This window comes from Gracilinanus agilis, chromosome 4 (genome assembly GCF_016433145.1).
Source record: "Gracilinanus agilis isolate LMUSP501 chromosome 4, AgileGrace, whole genome shotgun sequence".
NCBI classification, from domain to species: domain Eukaryota; kingdom Metazoa; phylum Chordata; class Mammalia; order Didelphimorphia; family Didelphidae; genus Gracilinanus; species Gracilinanus agilis.
The window spans coordinates 505,380,541-505,403,041 of record NC_058133.1 but is presented as its reverse complement, the minus strand read 5'-3'; the positions used below and the strand labels follow the sequence as shown (position 1 = coordinate 505,403,041).

At 44.5% G+C, this 22,501-nt stretch overlaps 2 protein-coding genes across 2 annotated transcripts in view; both read right to left on the bottom strand.

Annotated features, from left to right (window-relative positions):
• Positions 1 to 7,831, bottom strand: part of PARL (presenilin associated rhomboid like) — a 37,158-nt gene extending 29,327 nt beyond the window's left edge. Inside the window, exons 1-3 of the mRNA XM_044676472.1 lie at positions 7,709 to 7,831; positions 3,348 to 3,543; positions 2,509 to 2,649 (exon numbers count right to left, since the gene is read on the bottom strand). Coding sequence (XP_044532407.1) covers positions 2,509 to 2,649; positions 3,348 to 3,543; positions 7,709 to 7,830 — 459 coding nt within the window. The 5' untranslated portion in view covers position 7,831. The remainder of the gene's footprint in view (positions 1 to 2,508; positions 2,650 to 3,347; positions 3,544 to 7,708) is intronic.
• A 4,802-nt stretch (positions 7,832 to 12,633) lies between these two features.
• DUSP28 (dual specificity phosphatase 28) lies at positions 12,634 to 13,956 on the bottom strand. Its single transcript, XM_044676872.1, has 3 exons — positions 13,549 to 13,956; positions 12,879 to 13,005; positions 12,634 to 12,762 (listed from the first exon to the last, which is right to left on the bottom strand). Exons 1-2 carry the CDS (start codon positions 13,954 to 13,956, stop codon positions 12,892 to 12,894), a joined length of 522 nt encoding a protein of 173 aa, XP_044532807.1. The 3' UTR covers positions 12,634 to 12,762; positions 12,879 to 12,891.
• Between the last annotated feature and the right edge of the window lie 8,545 nt (positions 13,957 to 22,501).

Below are 22,501 nucleotides of genomic sequence, written 5' to 3'. Positions count from 1 at the left end.
CTCAGTAGGTGCAGTACATGAAGTATAACTGCATCATAAATGATGAATATACTTCACATGGAAAGACTTATGTGACTTAATGCAAAGGGAAGTCAGCAAGCCCAGAAAATATAAACAGTGGCGATGCAAATGAAAAGAAACACGAAACAATTCAAAGTGATTGTTGCAAAATGACAAAAAGCAAGCATGGCCTCAAATAAGAGGCATGAGAAAAAAGCCCAACTCCACTCTTTCACAGCAGAAGGAGATCCATGGGTGTGGAACACTTGGATGAGTCAAGGCTGGAACCTCTATGGTCATTTTTTTTCCTCTGCAGGAGAATTCAATTAAGTTGTAAGTCTACACAACCAAGAGAAGTGACCAAGGAGATTAGAAACCCTCTAAGTGGCCTAATTCTTCAATGTACTGATTTTTCTCTTTCTTTTTTTTATAAAATATATTTTGTTAAATGGATTGCCTCTCTGGGATGGGGAGGGAAGGAATATTGGGAGAAAATCTGATGACAGGAAAAAACCAAAATATATCATAACAATTTATGTTTTAAAAAAGATACTGAATTCCCCTCCCCCACCATTTCTCCTAGTTCTTTCCCCAGGGCCCAGTGGAAAAAAAAGCTCATCCCTCTTTTCTAAGATAGTCCTTTGTCTCTCTGAAGGAGCTACCCAGTTGGAATGAAGGCAGATGGTGGAAGTCATCTAGACTTCAGGATTAGCAGGACAGTAAAAAGCCAAGGACAAGGAGAAAGGGAAGCTGGGGCAGAGGATAGAAGCTTTTTGAAAATTCTGACTATGAGGTTGAGACTTAAGGGGGAGAGAGATGGGGTAGAATCAGGGCAATGGTCAGAAAGGACTAAAGATGAGCATTACGGTGAAAATCAGACTCAAGAGAAATAATGTGGCTGGAGGGAGAAGGAGGATACTGTGATCAGAGAAGGAACTTTTAAAGCCCTTGGAGGCAGAGCAGTTTGGGGTAGCAGGGATAGCTCAGATATAGCCACTCTGTGAATAGAAGAGGCTGGAGTGTTCATTGCATGATTTTAATTCCATGAAGGGCACTCTAGATCCCTTGAGAAAGTGGGCTTGTCCTCCAACACCTCCTCAGGGTGACTGGGTCAGCATTTGCAAATTCAACATGATGATAATCTTTTGTATGCTAAGATGGTGATGGCAAACTTATGACACATGTGTCAGCACTGACACGTGTAGCCATTTTTGATGACATGCCAGCTGCATGCGGCTGTATATAGAAGTAAGGGGTCGCACGCCAAGGATGAAATATTTGCTGTCGTGTAGTGCAGACACTCTGTGCACAATTCTACCTATATTAATTTACCTATTGTGGTTTATTAAACAGTCATATATTACAATTATACATTTTTGTTATTTAAACTATAAATACCACAAAATTATGGTTTTTTCTTGAAGTGACACCACCCGAGCTCGAAAGGTTGCCCATCACTGAAAAATACAGCTCCTTCAATGACAATAAATGAACTCGTTCCCTTCTAGAAAAATGCAATTCTAAGCTGTGAAGTGGGACTTGTGTCTGGTGAGGAGGAACAGAAAGGAAAGAAATAGCCTGTCCTCAGAGTGATGAAGTCCACTCAAATCTTCCCTAACCAAACCACTGACCAGAAAAAGAGGGCTAAATATGCCTTTCTTTCAACCCTCCCACGAGCAAGAGAAAACTCCTTTAGAAAAGGGAAGAAGAGAGAGGCAGCCAAGTAGCAAAGCAGATGGAGCACCAGGCCTAAAGTAAGGAGCACCTGGGTTCAAATGTGACCTGAGACACTTCCTATGTGATTCTGGGCATGCCCACCCTCAATTTCTTGGCCCCTGATGCTTTTCTGTCTTAGAATAGATACTAAGACAGATGGTAGGGGTTTTAGAAAGAAAGGAAGGAAGGAAAGAAGGAAGACAGAAAAGCTCTTGCATTAGTAACTTTCTTTTTTCTCTTCCTTTCTTCCTTCTAAAAAATTATTTAGTAGTTTCTTTCTTTCCTTTCCTGTTTTTTTCAAACCAGACCTGACCCAGAAGGCTCATTTAGGACTAACTGGAAGTCACTGGCTCTACCCTGAACTATGACTATAACCAGGAGCAAAATGGGGAAGGTTTTTTTTTTTCCTGGAAATGAACCTAAAGACTATTTCATCCAAAAATACAGTACTTAACACATCAAATATTAAATTTTTTAAAAAAGGAAGTTAAAGGGGACATCTATCAGGCCAAAGAATGAAAAGTCAGAGCTGCTGTCCCTTCTTTGCCACCTCCACATTTCACTAAAACTAAGAAACCAGCCAATCAACCCTTAGAGGGGGACTCATTAAGGAGGCACAACCAAAGAAAAGGATGACTGGAACAAAAGGGCATCAGGAAGATACTCTGGGATCTTCTCGGCAGTTATCTTGCAGTAGGTACTTAACAGATTCTTTCTAAACTAGACTGATTACTAACAGCAGCACAGGACAAACATTTTCAAAAGTCTGACAGAACAAGGAAGTTTTTTTACCTGCTTTCTGAAGTCTCCTTCCTTCTGAGGTGTTATGCTATCGAACCAATCTGCCTTTACACCATCGAAGTAGCTCTGAACCCTGGATTTCAGGGCTTCGTACTGCCAAATAGCAGCTGACCCAAATGCACACCCTGTGAACTGAATAAGAGGAAATATGTTATGGAATTATGTAAAAAAAAAAAAAAACCAGGGAAAACTTTGTAAAGGGAAAAAAACCCCAACATCATCTAATTTTCATTGCTCTAATATACTATTAAGTGGGAAAGAATCTATCAGCACTGAATATCCAGTAGATACTTAAAAACTACTCAAGGAACAGAAAAATATTTCAATTACTTCCCTTTTTCCCCTAGACTCAATTATATGCAGTAGGCCTATTAAGCCCCCAAGTACTTAAAAAAAGGCCCCATGATAGATGAGAAATTACAGACAAGTGGATTTGCCTGGAGGAAGGAGCTTCTACCCATAAATGGAAGCACAGGTCTGGTTCCCTATCTTACTCCACCCCACACTGGGAAAAAAAAAAAGCAGAGGAAGAAAAGCAGACTGTACTATTAGTAGTTTGAAACTGCACGACAGGCAGGAGGACTCAAAAGCTTCTTATATGGATGGGGCTTCAGTGGATACTTCCTTGGCAGTGATGCTCACCCCTGGAGCTGAGCCAGACCCATTGGTTAAGGCCACCTGGAATCCCAGTTCTGGGGCCCCCAGAGGCTTTGGCCACTGGGCTTCAGACTAAGCCATGGCCTATCCTTACCCCGAAGCCCATCAAGTAGGACAAGTGTAGCTTAAGTCACCAGAAGGTAATAGTCAACTCCAATGGCACCAACTCTTACCCCGACAGTAAAAAACAAAGGTTTCACAAGGTTCCTTATAGGATACGGAGATGAGTAAAAGACAGTTTCTTCAACTGGAGGGGTCAAAGCACTTCTCTTATAGTTTTCACCAACTATGCTTCCATCAGGGCGTCGAGGTTCAACCTTTCTGGGTGCTTTTCTGAATCCATTTTTCGACTGAATAAAGAAGTTAAACCTAGGGAGAAAAAGGATGACTTAGTAACAGAACTGCCTCTCCATCAGATGCTGCTCTCCAACGAACTGCTGGCTCACAGTTCCAACAGGGGCAGCCTGGGGAATGGAAGATAGCAGAGCTTAAATCTAAAATAGGATTTCCTTTCCAGGTCCCAAGGAAGACATAATTCAGAGACTTAAGAAACTAAAGGGATCTTTATTTAAGCTGGTGCTTTGAAGTAGTCTGAGAGACCACAGGATTTGGCACTGGAGCTGAAAGGAACCAAAGAGGCAACTTCATTTCACAGATGAATAAACTGAAAGCTGAGGCCCTGGAAAATGAAGGGACTTGTCTTACTACAAAAGTGATTAGCACCAGAGACAGGATTTGAACCCAGGACCTCGGACTCCAGATGATTGGTATTCATTCCCAGAAAAAGGTAAAAACAAAAAACCAAGAAGTTATCATGGGGAAAAGAAAGGCTTTCTCAGTTCAGAGTAGAAACGTTCCCAGTTTCCAGAACATCAAACACAAACACATTCACCTGGAAATACTCTTCCCAAAAATATCCCTAAGTCAATTCTAAATAACGTTTAAATTCTTAATCCTCTGTTCTTTTCTTTTATGATAAATCCTCTGTTTTCTTTTATGATTAATCCTCTGTTCTTTTCTTTTATGATAAGACGGACATTTCTTATTTTCAGAGAAGCTACCTAGAAACACCAAAAGGCCCTGACCAGAGGCATTGTTAATGGCCAATCAATGCAAGGTACCGCTGGGGCAAACTTTCTTGAATGAAGATGCCTGGATTAGGGATCAGGTGCAAGAGATGAAGGGTGTTTAGAGGGCAAAGTCTGGGATATAGAGATGAGAGAAAGATGGCCACTGGCACAGTAGCCAGTCTTTTTCTTTCCAAGTACGCTGTATGGAATGAACTGATGATGAGTTTAATAACCTTTTGCTGAGTTCTGTGTTGCCAGCTTATTTCTAAATCTGACATGTAAATTGAAAGCTTTACAAAACTGCTCTTTGGTAACCTACAACAAGACAGCTTCTGCCCCACAGGTGCTTCTTCACCTCTTTGGCTTAGAATCCTACATTGTTCAAGACTGGTTCCACTGGCACCACTGATCCTTTGGACATCACCCCAGCTGTCAGTACCTCCCCCAAAATGACCTCTCACCTCTTTTATATACTCCTTCACCAGCATCTGAGACAAACTCCCTGATGCCACTTCTGCTTCTGCCACTCTTGCCCCAAAGCCAAACTCAGTGTTTTGAACATGGTAGGGCCTTTCAGGAAAGGGCTATCAGAGGTCTGACAGGGCTACGTGAATACTTGGAGCAAGGGCAGATGTGAAAGCAGGTCCAGCAGCACGTTTCCAGGATGATCTGTACAAAGGGCTCAGATTAAGTCTAGGAGAGAATCCTGAAAACAGGTCCAGAAAGATGATGTGCCCAAGGTCACAAAGCTCTAAGCAGGAGAGGCAGGATTCAGGGACCCCGACTCTCATTCCTAACTCTTTGCTCTCTCACCTCATGCCTGCCTGCCTGCCCACTGCCCACCAGAATCAGGAGCCTTCACTTGGCTAAACCTTCACAATTCGGTAAGGGCCCTATTGCTCATCCTTGAATGGAGGTGTCTCAAACACAGGGGCCCTGGTTCAGATGACCCTATTGCTACTGAATCTGTTGATAAGTGTCTCCTACTGGACAGGCTCTACCCAGGAGAACTGTGAGCTGCTGGCTGTCCCACTGCTCCTCCCACTGTCCTGACTGCTCCTTCTTTGTCCTTGTCTTTTTCTCAATCCCAGAATCTCAGAGCTGGGCAGAAGCTCCAAGGCCACTTGGCTCAATGCATAGGGTAAGGAAAAACCATACCAGCCCCGATGGCCATGGGGCTCAGGTTGGATTCTCTCTCTAGGAATGGAGTCCTCCTATAAGTGAGGCTTGTGTCCTTCTTAGAGCTAGCCTTGATACTGAACCGGCCCAGTGATACTGAAGCCATCCCTCAGGTTTCCAGACCAGAGTAGGCAACACAGATGCAGAGAAGCTGTGCTCTCTGAGTCAATGTTGTTTCCTGATGACTATCCTTCCCCTCCTGAGGCCAAGCAAACCTTTTGTTGACTGTTGGATGGCCCACAGATATCTCACTTTGCATTAATCCCAGAAATGAAGCACTGAATGGCTCGAAGAAGGCCTGGCTTCCAGCACCTGTATATTGGACTCATTCTAGGGTCTGAGGAACTGAGTTCAAATCTTACCTCAAATGCCTACTACCTTGGGCAAGTCTTTTAGCCACCTAAGGCTAATAATTAGCAGGAGGAAAGCCTTGGAAGCAATTTTTTAGGGAAGGTTTCCTTTTAGTCAAGACTTAAAGGAATCCAGGGAGGTCAGTAGGCAGAGTTGAGAAGGTATCCAGAGCCAAGTGCCCAGGCTCTTGTGGGTGGAACAGCCAGGAGGCCAGTGTCACTGGATTGGAGAGTACATGGGTAGAGAGTAGGGTGTAAAAAGCCTAGAAAGGAGGGCTGCTTAGGCAGGGCTTTATGTGCTGGGGCACTAAATCAGATCCTGGAGGCAGCAGGGAGCCTCTGGAGTTGATAGAGCTGGGGGTGTGTGTGGCATGATCAGAGGGGCACTTTAGGACAATTACTTTAGGTGCTGAATGGAGGACAGACAGGAATAGGGAGAGTCTTGAGGCAGGCAGGCCCCTAGGCAGCTACTGCAGTCATCTGAGGATGACAATGCCAGGGCTTGCTCCAGAATAAGGGCAGTTTTAGAGAAGAGATGACGAGGAGGTGAACTTGACAAGTCTCAGCAGCAACTTGGCTTCAGGGTGTGAGAGAATGAGGGGTCCAGGTGACTCCTAAGTTTCCAGGCTGAGGTCCAGGGAGGAGGGTGGTGCCCCCCCCCATAGAAATAGGGAAGGAAGTGGAGTTCTGTTATGGTCATATTAAGCTGGACATCCAATTCACAATGCCTGAAAGGCAGCTGGAGAAGCGAGAGCAGACATCTTCCTTATCACTTGGGCTCACAGCTTTGGAGTCATCCTTAATTCCTCACAAAAGTGAATAACGGCATCTCTTTTATCCATCCCCTTCTCTCTACTCCCACAGCCACGACTGCAGTTAAGGCCCTCATCCCTTCTTGCTTGGATTGCTGCCCCCGCCGTTGTTTTCTAACCTCTCTCCCAGCCTTGTTTCTCCTCATTCTGGTCCATTCTGCACTCTGCAGCCCAGGTTGGCCCATGTCCCCACCTGCACAGCAAATGCCTATGGTGTCCTATTACTCCCAGAATCAAACATAAAATCCTCCTTTTGTCATCTCAAACTGCGTGAGCTGTCTTCTTCCTAGTTTTCCAGCCTTATCATACTTGCTCTCCACAGTCCTACTAGTGGCCTACTCATACTTTCTCCACCACATCCCTCCACACCATTTCATTGGCCAAGCCTGGAACACCTGACTCCCTCACATCCATATTTGAGTTTCCCTAGTTTCCTGCAAGACTCAATTCAAAGCCCACTTTCTCGGAAGGCCCTTTGGACCTGTCCCGCTGAGAAGGAAGGGTTTGAGGTGGGGGTTCCAAGCCTAGTCCTGTCCATCTACTCCCTCCGTATCTCTGAAACACTGATTTAATTTTAAAAAGAGAAACCCTGACACCTGGCACGTGCTCTGCCTCTACGTTGACATTTTATCTCCCACCTCTGAGCCTTTGCCTAGGGTGCTCACTCCAGGTTTCCCTTTCATCTCTGCCTCTCACAGTAGGAGCCTTGGTGGACCGAATTAAATTGCAGAGGGAGACGGGGTCAGAATGGAGGAGCAAGCACTTACTAAATGTCTACTTTGTGCTCATCTGAGAGAGAAAGGAAAGAAAGTGTGGCGGGACGAAAACCATTGGGGGGGGGCGCGCACAAGAGGAGGACCGGGTTTCTAATCCTGCTGACAACGGGCGCCCTTGAGTCAGTCACGAGCCCCCGGGCCTCAGTTTCCCCATCTGCAGCACGAAGGCTTTGGCATCGATACAATCATGGTGAGTGGGGGCCTCGCAGGGCGCGGAGGGTCAGGGGTCAGAAATCAGGGGTTCGGGGTCAGGTCTCCCGCCCCAATCAGGGTGAGAGCAGGCGGGCCGGAGAAGGGCGGGGAGAAGCCCGGTCCCAAGCCGCGCCCAGACTCGACCCCGCCCTTACCTGGGGCCCAGGAACAGAGTGGGGGCCCGGCTGGCGCACAGCTCCCAGTCCTGGGCCCCCGGCGCCCCCCACGCCGGGCTGCCGCAGCCCCAGCCACTCCGAGCCCAGGCTCTCCACGCCATCTTCCCGACCTCCGCCCCCCATGTCCTGCCCCTTCCTTCGCCGTCCTTTGCACTTCCGGGGGCGTGCTTCCTTCCTTCCGCCCCCTCCCCCACCGCCGGACGGGCCGACCACGCCACCTGGCGGCGGCCGCGGGAACCGGTCTCAGCACTCCGGGGATTCGGGGGGCGGGCAGGCGCTGTCTCCGAGGAGGAGCCAGGACGGCTTATGTTTCCAGGGAAACGCGCCGTCAGGATGGAGTTAGGACAGTCCCGAATCCTGACCTAGCTGGGGTGGGTCAATCATTCAATAAACATTTATTAAAAGCCTACTATCGGGGGCAGCTGGGTAGCTCAGTGGATTGAGAGTCAGGCCTAGAGACGGGAGGTCCTGGGTTCAAAGCCAGCCTCAGACACTTCCCAGCTGTGTGACCCTGGGCAAGTCACTTGACCCCCATTGCCCACCCTGACCACTCTTCCACCTAGGAGTCAAATCACAGAAGTTAAGGGTTTAGTAAAAAAAAAAAAAAAAAAAAAAAAAAAAAAAAGCCTACTATGTGCCTGGGGCAGCTGGGTGGCACAATTGATAGTGTCAACCCTAGAACTAAAAAGACCTGAGTTCAATTCCTGCCTCAAGTACTTACTAGCTGGATGACTCAGGGCAAGTCACCTCACTCTGCTGGCCTCAGTTTCCTCATCTGTAAAATAAGGATAATAGCATGTACTTCCCAGAGTCATCGTGCCAACAAAATGGGATGAATGGAAAGCACTTGGGACAGTGCCTGGCACATAGTAAAGACTAAATAAATACTAGCTATTATTAATTTGAACCCAGGACCTCTAACTCTACAGCCAGTGTTGGTCCCCAAAGGTACAGAGGTAGGCAGTGGAGGGAATGGTGAGACCATTCTGTCCCATCAGAAGCCTCCTTTGAGGAAACTGAGCTATTTGGTGGGAATGGTGGCATGTTGAGTGGTGGGCCAAAGAACCAAAGACCAAGACTTTTTCCTGAGCATGTGACACCAAGAAGGGCAAATCCGATCATCCTGCACCGAGGAAGAGCAAAGGGGAAGCTTGGGATCCACCGACCAGAAGTCGGCTTAAATGAAGAAAGATGGGACTGAGAGAGAAGAGGGAAGAGGGTGAAGGAGACATTGATGCAGACCTGAATAGAAATGAATTTGGAGACACCTTGTGGACAGACAAGGATGCTAAAGGCAAGAAACTGAACAAGGATTCGATGAATGAATTAAAAGGCATTAAGTCCTTACTACTGTGTTAAACACTGGGGATGCCAAAAAAAAAAAAAAAAAAAGACAATCCCTGACCTCAAGTAGGTTTTACCCTTAATTGGATAAGATAAGACATATAGGAAGATTCCAAAACAGGGCAGATGGAAAGGGCCAGACTCTCTGGGGGTTCAGAAACAGGTGAATAGCAGCAGGGATTCCTGGGCTTCAGCAGCAGGTCAGGTGGCAGTGCTGGGGGTCTGAAGAGCCTAATCTCATGGCAGATGGTAAAGGCCCTGAGAAACTCAAGATACATCTAATCCATGTAGGACTGGGTCACCCTAATTCCATGTGCTCATCCATCCCTTGAAAACTCCTATCAGGCTTTTGGGGGGATAATTATAGAGGGAGCCATGGGTGTTCCTCCATAGACCGCCCACCAAGATAGTGTTGGATAAGAGACCATAGTTTGTGGCTAAATTTTAGAGTAACTTCTGGAAAATGAGAGTAGTGTTTCTCTTCATAATTGCTAGGAAGTTTTTCCTTATATCAAACAGAATCTTCTGCCCACTGATCCAGCATCCTTACTAACCTATGCCTAAAACCAAACTCATTCTCTAAAAGGGTGTGAGCAAGGCAGAGTCCCACAGCATTCCTGACATTTCTCCCCAGGACATTATGCTTTTGTTAAGTGAGTCCAAGATCACTTCATCTTTTAGGGGAGGACCTCTATGTGACAATTGACTTCTATTGAGTTTGTAGTACTTCCAAAACCACAGATCTCTTTTATGAGAATAGTGCTGAGTAGGGGAAGTTAGACAGGAAGTCCTGGTTTCAAATGTGACCTTGGACATGTTGTAGCTGTGTGACCCTGAGCAAGTCACCTAATCCCAATTGTCGAGTCCTTACCATTTAGGATCAATTCTAAGACAGAAGGTAAAGGTTTAAAAAAAAAATAAAGAAGAAGAAAAATGCTGAGTAACTATGTTGGCAGCCCATCCCTCTTTCTGACTTATACTTCTACAGTTCAAAACAAAACAAAACAAAACAAACACCATATATACAGGACTTTCCATTTATCTCTATTCAATTTCATATGATGCAGAGGACCTGAAGCCTATATTTTTTAGTTTAGTTGGAAAGGTTCCTGTTCAAGGACTCTGTCTCTGATATCTGCTGGTCCTGATGACCAACAGCAGGTCCCCTCATCTCTGAATACTCTCAGACAACTCTGGTTTGCAGAGCAGATTTGCACAATCAGAGGAAGTTTCTTCCAACAGCAGTTCCCTACACCCCCAAATAAAAACAATCTTAATATGGCATCTCATAACCTTGGGGTTTTTATCGGCCAACCTATAGGCTTCTTGCCATCTGCAAATCAATGCTTTCAATAAAGTTATTAATAAAATAGTGGACCAGAAGAACGTCACTCTGTTAGTAAGCAGGGGAATGTGAGAGACAAAGGCCACCTGGATTTCAGCCGAGCATTGGAGGAAAACCCTCCAGTTGTTCCTAGAGAGAGCTGTGGCTGGTAGACAGGCCCCTGCTGAGCAATTAGACCCAAAGACTAATTAATGGGCAGTGCACTACTGAGGCAAAGGAGGTTCTTGATGGACTGCCATAGGTCCTGTCCTTTTGCTTCATACAGCAACCACAAGGGTAGACACTGTAGATTTTGTCTCCACTGTCTGCTGATGGGGTTGGGACTTGTTCTGTACTACTTGGAATATTATCAGTGCTCTGGAGCACATATCAGAAGTTCCTTTTTGATGACTTTTATTTGTTTTTTCTAGAGAAGCAGCATGGCTGGTTTTGATGTTAAGATCTGGTTTTAAGTCCTGCCTCTGACCTATCCTAGCTGTGTGAGCCTGGCCAAGTCACTCACCTTCATAGTACTCTAGGTAACTCTCTAAGGTTATATTATATCTATTTTTTTAGAATGCTTGAAAAAATATTTTTTATTTAATTCAGTTTTATTTTCAGCTCTGAATTCTCTTCTTTCCACCCACTTTGAAAAATCAAGTAAAACAAAACTAATACCCATGTACAGTCAAGCAAAACAAATTCCTTCATCAGCTATGTCCAAAAAAAAAAAAACCAACAAAAAAATAAACCCTTCATGCCTCAGTCTTTCCTTTGGGGCCTTCAGGTGTTTTTCTGGAGTTGGGCAACACCTTTCACGTGGAGTCTTCTGGACCTGAGGTTGGTCATTTTCTTGGTCAGAGTTCCTCTGTCTTTCGAAATTGTTTAAAACTACATCCTGCAGTGAAGGTGCCAACCTTTGGTAGAGAATTTCCTCACTTGGGAGTTTCTGAGCCCATTGAAATTGTAGGTCCAGATCTTTCCTCTTTCCCATTTTTTCCTACTGTTCTGCCAGGGCAGAGACTCTTCATCTTCTTTGTGTCCTGGACCCTTTAGGTGTCAGGTTGGTGAAACCCCGGGACTCCTTCTCAGAATCATGCTATTTTGTATTCTTTTAAAAAGAATCCATACCTTCTGTTTTAGTATTAGTTCTAAGACAGAAGAGTAGCAAGGGCTATGCAACTGGGGTTAAGTGACTTGCTCAGGGTCACACAGCTAACAAGTACCTAAGGCCAGATTTAGAACCATGTTTTTAAATGCATAGAATACATAGGGTTGCAAAAAAAAATCAATCATATTGAAATATAGTCTGAAAATATATTTAGAGAGGAAAAAAAGAAATTTATGGGTTTTGGCTAATGAATTCCTGTGTTAGAGTAAAAAGTTTTAAAGACAAGTTTATCCACACTGCTTACATACCTCCTTACAGGGGACTCCCTACCTCTTGGGTTAACTCATTCCATTTTTTGGACAGTACTAATTATTATAAAGCTTTTCCTTGAACAGTACTTGTAAGAGATAGCAATATGCTATACTGGAAAGGACTGTGAACTTGGACTCAGAAGAAACTTGGATTCTAACTCTAAAACCGATGTGTCCAAGAGTGAGCAAAAGTCACTTTAGACAGTTTATATAAACGCTCTACATCTCAGTTTTGTCATCTATAAAGTTGGGAAAACAGTACCTATCCTGTGGTGAGCACAAATTAGATGATGCTAAGTCCTTTGTAAATCTTAAGTGCCATATAAATGTCAGCTATGTAATAATATTATTGTTATTATTATATGTTCAAAAACATAATAATAAACTCACTAATCATGCAGGAAGCACCTACTTGCTAAGCCTTACTCAACTTCAATCAAGGGTTAAAAGCCCTTCTAGCTCTGGTCTATTTGGATAATAACTGATAAGCTAGAATTAGAGATGATGGAGAGCCAATGGCCAGATTCCTCCATCAGCAGAAACACTGGTGGCATTGATGCTAATAGAGTAAGATGTCCTGAGAGCAGGCCTCCACATTTGGAAGGCCTGGGTTTGAGTTCGGTTTCTGACAGGCTGCAGGACCCTGGGCAGGTCACTGAATTAATGTTCCAGGCACCTCTCCAAGAATAAGAAGATGCTGACTGGATCTGATTTTTTTCCAAGGCCCTCTGTAATTCCTCTCAACCTTGCCTCTCTACCTTAATTTCAGATCCTAGAGGAGAGAAAAAGCCTTTAAGAAAGAAAGTCAAAGGTTTCAGACTTGAAAAGAACCATCACCTGCTCCTTGGACAGAGACGTTGAGGCCAAGAGACTAGAAGTGAGTGAGTTGCCCAAGTAATCTAATTGAGGATCCAGACGTCCTGGCTTGAGTCCATTCCGTGGCCTGGAGAGGAAGCCCAGAAAACATTGCTGGCACCCCACCTTGATTCTCCGATTTGCCCCCGTCTCTCTGGCATGGCTGGCTCAGGCGCCACCCCCCCCTCCCCCCCAGGATCTCACCCCTGAGCCTGTCTCAGAAGTTGCTGGGGGTCCGGGGCGGCCCTTTCTGGAGGGCTTCCTCATATTTCTGCAGCTGAGCCCAGAACCCTGGGTTGGGCTCTGCCACAGGTCTGGCATTCTTCACCACCTGGAGGGAGAGATGATCAACATGAAGCAAACAGAGAAAAAAGCAAAAAGCCAACAAAAAAAACAACGACGCATCCCTTCTCCGCTAATTTGTGTTTATTTGGACGGTGGCCTTGGCAGAGACCAGAGCCTGCCCAAGGACTGACCCTGCAGCGGGGCAGCGAGCTTGTGGTGCTCAAGAAAGATCTGCCTTCTTCGAGTCTTGGATAGACGTGGGGCAAAGCCAGGACCCGCAGTTACCTCCGGAGGAGCCGGTGCCCAACTCCAGGGATTCAGCTTCTCCTCTCGCCCCGCCCCCTCTGTCCCTCTCGCCCCGCCCCAAGCCCGCCCACCACCCAGGTTTTCATCCCGCTCTCTCATTCAAAGTCCTGCCCTTGCTCGGTTCTGGCTTCGCCCCATCCCCGCCTCCTCGGTCCAATGATGCTCTGTCTCAAAGCACTGTCCACCGCTCCAGGTTCTCACTCCGCCCACTTATTAAAAGACCCGCCCCTGCTCGGCGCTAGTTCCGCCCTGCCCGGGGCTATTGCTGCCAGGCCCCGCCCACCTGGAAGGCCTGCTGCAGGCTGAGTCCACCGTGCCGCATGAGGTAGGCGGTGCACACGGCGGCGGAACGGCTGCGGCCATTCTTGCAGTACACGAGGCACGTACTGCCGGCGCGCGCGGCTGCCTCCAGGGCGGCGCAGCAGGGTTCCAAGTGGACCAGCAGATCCTCTGCAGGGTCGTCGAAGATGGGCACGCGCATAGTGCGCACGCCCGGTGCGCTCGGGCACGGCTGCTGCCGGGTCACGTTGACGCAGAACGTGATGTGCTCGCGTGCCAGCAGCTCCGAGTCCGCGGCGACGCGCGCGGGGCCCAGGAGTAGCCACGGCGTGACCCGTGCGAACCGCCGTCCGTTCTCCGAGCTCGAAGACTCCGCCGGGCCGCCTACCGGGGCTGCGGGCCCCTTGTCCATGCCGGGCAGGGGCGAAGCTGAGCGGAGCCCCGGCGGTCCTGAGTCTTCTGCCCCCGGGCCTTCCCAGAGCTAAATTTATCGCCGCCGCCCGCGCTCCCTCGGGTCCTAGTGCCGGCCCTTTCTGCGCCGCCCTGCCCTCTCAAACACAAGTCCGCCCCTTCTGGACCTCAGTTTCCCCCTTTATCAAAGGAGGCCGTGGGGCCAGCCAGTTCTGTGTTGTGCGAGTCTCTTACCTCGGGAATCCTCGCGCTCGACCTTTTTACAGATTGGAAAACTGAGGCACGGAGGCGGGGAAAGATCTCAGGTCATAGACTTAGTGTTGGAAGGAACCTCAGAGGCCAGCTAGTCCAACCCCCCCCCCATTTTACAGTTGGGTAAATTGAGGCCCAGAACTGGGGAGGAAATGGCTTACCTCCCTGTGGCAACGGAGAAGGAAGAGCGGATTTTTAAAACCGTGCCCCACACATCCACTCTGGCATCTTATAGCTGTGACCAAAAAGCAGCGAAGTAGGAGGAAGTGGTGGGGGAGGGAGATAGAAAGACTAATGGGTTAGAGGAGGGACACTGGCAAAGAAAAGGCAGCTCTCAAGACAGCCCTCCCCGTAAAGTCTGGCTTCAAAAGGTTCACAAAAGGTCTGGGCTATTGACTGGAGATACTTCAAGATTTCTGGAAACTTCCAAGAAAGGGAATCACCCTGGTCAGCCATCCTCTGGTCACAAAGGGGTTCACTCCTGCCTCCGAGGAGATTCAGAGCCTACCCCAAATGGTGGTGGGATTCCTTGTAGGGGGTGACCTCATGCTGGTTCCATCAAACCTCCCCCCCAAAAGTTTCCTCTAAACATCTGCACAGGACAAACCAAAAAGTGGATGAAGAGTGTTTATTGCCAAGATTATGAACTGCTCTAAGCTGCTTCCCAAAGCAAAGGTCTATTTAAAAATATTATTCTCCGGTATTGAAGGATGACTGAGAGAAGATGGAGCACAGTCTCCAATTGAACGTGAATATTACACAAAGGACAAACGCAAGATGGTGTGAGCAGGCAGCAGACTCCAAACAGTGAGGCCGTTCAAAGAACAGAAGTACAAATATGTAACAGGAAGAGAAGATGGGGACTGACAGGTGGATGGGCAGCCAGAATATTATAATCATATCCTCATGATATCAGAAGATGAGGAATGCTTCCAGCACATTGAGTGGACCCCTTGAAACAAACCTAGGGGAAGGCATGAATTGCTATCAACCGTTTGAAGGGAAATGTCTAAGTTAATGAATTTTCACAGACCTGGGAGTAACATTGCATCATAAAAGTATTATACTTTCATTAACGATTCTCTGATGATTTTAAGCAGCTATTTACATAGGAATTAGAAGTGGAAGGAATCTTAATGATCAATTATTTCAGTTCATCTTTCAGGTGAAGAAACAGATGGGGGAAGTGAATTTATTAAAATGATTTAGCTGACTCTGGAAGCAAAGAACTTTCAATTAAAATCCAGTGTTTTTTTTTTTTGACTTTACCCTGCTGCCTCAGATGAACTCATAGTTCAGGCTGGCTCATAGTAGTTGCTTTAAAAATGCTAATTGAAATCTGGCCTCAGACACTTTCTACCTATGTGACACTGGGCAAGTAACTTAATCCCTATTGCCTAGCCCTTAGCATTTTTTCGACTTGGAACTCAGTACTGATTCTAAGATGAAAGGTAAGGTTAAAAAAAAAAGCCAGTTGATTAAGTGACTTAATTAAGTGACAAGTGACTCATTGTATCTTGTTTGGAAAGTGAGGGAGGAGGGGCTGTAGTCTTAGGAGATGGAATGGATCTGGTTAGCTTTCCAATCCAATTCATATGTGAAGAGGGCCTACATCTATAGCTTACCTGGCAAGGGCTCTGCCTCTAAAGAAGTGTTGGACAACCTTTTGAGCTTGGTGCGCCAAAATTTGCCAGAAAACCAAGCATAACTCGGGTCATGTGTCACTTTGAGAAAAAACAACCATAATTTCATGATATTTATAGTTTAAATCACAAAAATGTATAATTGTAATATGTAACTATGTAATAAACCAAAATAGGTAAATTAACATAGGTAGAATTGTCATCTACAGTGCATAGAGTGTCTACATTACACTGCAGCAAATGTTTCATCCTCGGCATGTGGCCCCATACTTCTCTGAATGCAGCTGCATGCAGCTTTGTGTCATCAAAAATGGCTGCATGTGTCAGTGCTGACACGCGTGTCATAGGTTGGCTATCACTGCTCTAAAGACTTTTAGGGAGGAGGAAACCTTTTGCTTCATGAGTCATCCTTAGATTGTGAGTTCCTCGAAGGCAAGGATTGTCTTTTGTGTCGTTAGCACTTAGCCCAGTGTCTGGTACTTGGTAGGTGCTTCATTAGACAATTATCAAGCTGTTTTTTTTTAAAAACTTGAAATGTGCCTCCCTGCAATTTCCTTACCCCATTTCTGCCTTCTAGGGCTAAGAAAAAAAATCACACCCCTCTTCCAAGTTATTTTTCTTGAAATTCTTGATGATACCTAGTCTATTTCTCTTTCTCACCCCAGGCCTCTAGGCTAAATTTCCCAGTTCTTCAATAAGTCTTCTTGAAATGATTACCATCCCTCCTTATCTGATCACTTGTCTCAGTCATTTGTCAATATGGTACTCAGAGTTGGACATGACATCTCATTTATACTGATCATGGTGAAGCACAGTGGCTCTATGATCTCACATTTGCTAGTCCCTGGCCATCTAATAATGCAGCTTAAAATCATCCTAGTTTTTCCAGCTCTTGCTTTTCAGTATTAATTCCCATTAAATCTCTAGTTCACTAAGACTGTAGGTTTTTTTTTTCCACTCAAATTCATCCAGTCCTGCCTTCTCCATTTTAACTTGGGAAATTATTTATTGTTTGTCATTTACATTTACCCTTTAAAACTCTATCATATTCAGTCCATTGTCCTGTTCTTTCAGTATCCTTTGGGATTCTGTAATCTAATGTGAAATATTGTGCTAAATTTCCGGTCATCCACAAATTTTACAAGTGTTCATTCCCTGATCCAAGTCGTTGATGAACATTAAACTGTGGTGTAGTGAAATGATGCTGGACCCTCTAGCCCAAATCTTGACTGCCGTAGTTTCTGAAGGGGGACCTGAGTGACTTTGGGCCAGTCATTTCCCTACTGTGGGTGCCAGTTTATAAAACAGGGGGGCTTGGTCAAGTCAACAAACATTTGTTATGTGCTCATCAGGTGCCATGTATTGTGCTAAGCTTTGGGGATACAAATATAAACAAACAAAAAACTGATGCCCTCAAGGAACTTAACATTCTTCTAGGGTACTGGAATCCGAAAGAGAGCTGTAAAGGAAGGAGTGTTAGAAATAACAAATACAAACAATACACATACAAATAATAAAAATAATCTCTGCTCTCCCAGAACTGACATTTGAATAAAGGATAGCAACATAAAAAATGGAGCTGGAAGTGGGGCAGGAGGTATGATGATGAAGTCTAGAGAATGAAGGATGGCTAAATGGAGACCTCAAGAACTCTACAGTGGGGAAAGGAGGCTGAAACATTGGTGTCACAAAGTCCATCTAGGGAAGGGTGATGATCAGGGGCCCTTCCTCTTCATCTGGAGGTTCTCTTTCGATTTTAAATCCAATGAACACAAGGCCCAGGCAGATTCCTTAACCTTCCTCGAAAGACTTCCCCATTGTTGTAGAATCATTAACAGACAACCCTTTGGAACCAATTCTGAATCCGCCTGCCATACTCTTTCTAGTACCGTGCTCTTGACCACAAGAAAAGATTTCATCAAATGTGTTGTTGGAATGATCTTGTTTCCCTGGTAAGATGAAACTCAGAATAAGGAGAAAGTTTTCAAATGTTAATGAACAATTTTAGTAAGTAATATAAAGTGATATGAACAATATGAATAATTTAGTGAACAATGTGAACATAGGATTCATTGTACCCAAATTGGTTTTCTGAAACATGATGGGCCAGATTTAGGGGTCAAAGATTTGCATTTGAATGCTAGTTCTGCTACTGAATACAAAGATATTGGGTATCTGGGGGTCTTGGTTTCCTTCTCTGTAAAATGAGATCAGACTGGATCAAATTAAAGTCTCAAATATGGATATATGCTTTAGGCAAAACTTCATTCTTTTGGACCTCACCCATTTGAAATTTGTGATTGAATTGAGATTAAACTGAAATTTAGCTGTGCTCTGTTTCTGAAGGGGGAGCTAAGCAAACAGTACAAACAAGATTTCACTGAGCACTTTGACTTAAGATGAGTGTTTAAAAAAAACAAACCACCAAGCACTTTAGAAATATTCTTATATATATATAAATAATTGTTGTGCCAATTACAAATCATCACTCACTAAAGTGGCTTCTTAAGGGCCTTTAGTCTAGATTAGGTTACCCTAGTTCAAATCAGTGTACATACTTGAAAGTAATAACCCACTGTACCTTGAAAAGGCCTCATTATATTTTTAATTAATTCAGATTGGCCTTTCACAATTTGTGGGTCTTGAGTGTGCTGCTTCAAAGGAGGCATACTTGTGTACAAGCATGAAATAAATGCTTTCTTGCTTGATGGCGTAATTTGTCCTCTTTTGAGGCAGAACACTTATACCCATTGCTTTATATAGCTATACTCCAGCTCAGCAGATCTCACATTGTGGTCTGGGAACCCTAGGGAGTTCCGGAGATTTTTATAGGGACTTTGCAAGGCAAAAAACCATTTTCAACAGCATCATAAGACATTGCAATGTTTGACATAATAAAAATCGATAGCTATAACCCACATAAACAAAAGTACTTAGCACAGTGCCTGACACATAGTAGGCACTTAATGCTTATTGACAAAACCTCCTTCGGGGGTCATCAATAATATTTAAGAGTACAAAGAGGGTCAAAGGAACAAAAATTTTGAAAACTTCTGCCTAGTCTATCATTCTCCTGCATGGGATTGAGTTACATATTGCTGTGATTTTTGTGTTTGGAGGAATAGCAGAGTATGTATCTGCATTTTGCCCCACCTCTGGATGGTTTCAGTGATGACAGTATTGTTTTTTTCCATCTTGCCTTGGTTTTATGTTAATTGCATAGAGGCTATTTCTACAGCCCAGATTTCTCTAACAAAGAAAATTCAACTTAATAATTGTTTGCATTTGTATTCTCTTCCTGAGTTCAAATCTGGCCTTGGACACTCACTATGACCTGGGCAAGTCCCTTAACCCTGTTTGCTTCAATTTCCTCATCTGTAAAATGAGCTGGAGAAGGAAATGGCAGACTGTTTGAGTGTCTCTCTCCCAACAAAACTCCAAAGGGAGAATTGGACATGACTAAAATGTTTTAACAAAAACAACACTTATGTAGGGCCGTGAGATTTACAAAGCATTTTACATGTTATCTAATTCAGCAATGCAAGTGTTAATATTGGAGAAATACTGCGATCCTAATATTGCTTTAGAAGATACAAATAGTGAGACTGAAAAAACATTTTCTTAAGTAATAATAGCACTTTAAAGTTAATATATGTACATATATATTTGCTTATAATTCAGGGCCTTCAAAAGAAATCATGGTCGTTAAGAACAAAATTTGGAGTCACTATAAAATGAGCCAGATTTTAAATATCTTCTAGTAAGATACGATTAGGAAACTGGCATTAGATCCCCATAAAGAGTTGAAAATCACCTTTAAAATTTTAAGTTCTTTGGGAAAAAGGCAACATCCAATTTATTATCAGACGTACTATTCGATGACTTGATTATGGCCCTCAATATCATGCATGTGCCTCAACAACTATGGTTGTCAAATGAAATGTTGTCTATTTTTTATGAATATTATCTCATTTAATTCTCTTAAGAACACTGGGAGGTAGGTCCCAGTATTCCCCCAGTTTTACAAACGAGGAAACTGAGGAATAGAAAGGTTAAGTGACTAAACCAAAATCACATAGCTAGTATGTTTCTGAGATCAGATTTGAACTCAAGTCTTCCCAACTCTTAATCTAGCTCACTCTTCGTTGTGCCAGCTAGCTGCCTTGCCTCTGTCTTTGCTACCTGTCAGGTAACAGAAAAGCAGTCAGCCTCCCCATCTAAGGGTCTCAAACTCTAATGGGGGACTGGAGGCAAGGAAAGCATTTGGATATGGGGAGTCACTGGTTTGATGAGTAGAAATGAAAAGTAATCCATTTAGATACTTTTGACCAAGGCAGTGGTGATGTCGGTTTAATAACAGTTGTCAGAGTTGGAGGTGGACTGTGTGTTTTATATATATAATATATATATATATATATATATATATATATGGGGGTGAAAGGGTGGGAGACCTCATCCTAGTTCAGAGGTCTGCTTTGGAGAGTGAGCCAGCAGCAGGGCGGAAATAGAAAAGTAATAAAGTTGCATTTATATAGCACATACTGTGTGCTAGACACATTACTGGTGGCTGGAGTAGTTAGAAGTTTCTAGAAGGAGGAAGATCACCACCTGGCCCTAAAAATGCTCTAGACCAGTGATTCCCAAAGTGGGCGCCACCGCCCCCTGGTGGGTGCTGCAGGGATCCAGGAAGGCAGTGATGGCCACAGGTGCATTTATCTTTCCTATTAATTGTATTAAAATTTAAAAAAAATTAAAAGTTTGGGAACCACTGCTCTAGGCAAATAGAACATCACAAGTAGGGATTGGGGATAAGTTGGCTTTGCTGGAGCAGAAGAAGGTGAGACAGCCATATTTTTATAATAGCAATCCCAATGGCTAGTACTCGTGTCTTTAAGGTTTGCAAAGTGCTTTCTATATTATCCCCGTTGGTCACTTTGTAGGGGTTTGACTCTTCAGGCCAGTGGATTTGGACTCGATCCAAAGCCATAGCAAAGATGGTGCTCCTGGACATTCCACGATAACCATTTAAAATGTTTTGTGACTTATTGAATCATTGAATTAGACGAAGGAAAAGTCGGTCCTGAATCCTTCCTGTGCTCTCCAGGCCTTTGGAAGGAGACCCGTTTGTCTCTTTTCAGTGTGGTTTGTCGAGATTTTGGAACCATTATTAAGATAATGAAGAGCGATCTAAACCCTAATTGGCTGCGATGGCGCACCTAATGAGGCAGCATTACTGAGGTTATGGTTCCAAGAGCTGTTAATTAGAGCACAGAACATAATCCAGTGAAGTAAGAACTCATTTTATTTGCATGCTTTGGAAGAGCAGGAAGAGTGACTTGGTTCATTCTGGGCCTTGGCCAAACCATTCCAAAATGGAAGCCATTTGGAAATCAACAAAGATACTTGGAGTAAAAACATAAATGGATTTGCTTTTATAATGTTGGTATTGCCTCCCCTAGCACTGATTGCAGCCTATCCCTGCCCTTTCCATTCTTCTCTATGTGCTCCAATTCTCTATAGAGGATCTATCTAGTGCACTAGGTGTCTTAGTCTTGGCCTTTTTTTTTTTTTAACCCTTACTTTCTTAGACAGAATGGCAAAGGCTAGGCAAGGGGGGTTAAGTGACTTGCTCAGGGTCACACAACACAGCTAGGAAGTATCTGAGACCAGATCTAAACCCAGGATCTCCTGCCTCTAGGACTGACTCTCAGGCTACTGAGCCACCCAGCTGCTCCCCTTTTGGTCTTCTAATACACTCAAAAACCAGTGTAACCTTCAGGCTGTTCATCTGTTATCTATCTCCTGAGTGAACTCTTTAATCCCACTTTTTGTGAGTCACTATTGAAAATATGCCACAGCATCTGAGAACCCACTATATGTCCTTCCACAAAAGCCCTGCTTCGAGGCTTCATAGGAGGTGACTGGCTTCTGGAAGGTTTTTCCAGCTGACCATAAGGCCTTCTGGTTGGCCTCCTCCTCTCTCCCTACTCCAGTCCAACTTCCGCTCAGCTGTCAAAATGATCTTCATAAAGGCATTCTACTCCCCTCCTGAATAAAGCTGCACTGGCGGCTTATCCAAGGGAAATCCTCTGTTAGGAGTCAAAAGCCCTCCATGGCCTGATCCCACCTACCTTTCTGGTCTTGGTAAACCTCACTTCCCTCTTTTTACTTCACGATCCATTAATACTTGCCTTTTTGCTCTTCTTCACACATGACTGTCTCCCAACTCTGTTCTTGAGCCAGGCATCCACCAGCCCTGGAACGTTCTCCCTCCCCATCTCAGTCTCCTAGCTTCTGTCAAGACTCGGCTCAAATTCTTTGTGAGAATTTATTTTTCATCTACTGTATTAATTCCTCTCTCAGGGTCTGTATACGAGGGAGAATTCCCATGTTAGAATCCCAGATCATAAGGCTCTGGCCAGTCTATTGCTGTTTATATTTGCTTTGTCCTTGGGAGTTCTTCCTTTGAACAGCGTTTGGATCACAAATGAAGGGGAAGGGTTCTTTTCCTGCCTGTAGAAGCCCTATCACTTGGGGATAATCTGACCGGCCCCCTTCTAAGGAGCTGTTTGCCAATTAGAGATGTCTAAGGGAGGACTTGAATAATGAGCTCCTAAAATCCTATTTCTAGATCTGCTGGAGGAACATTCA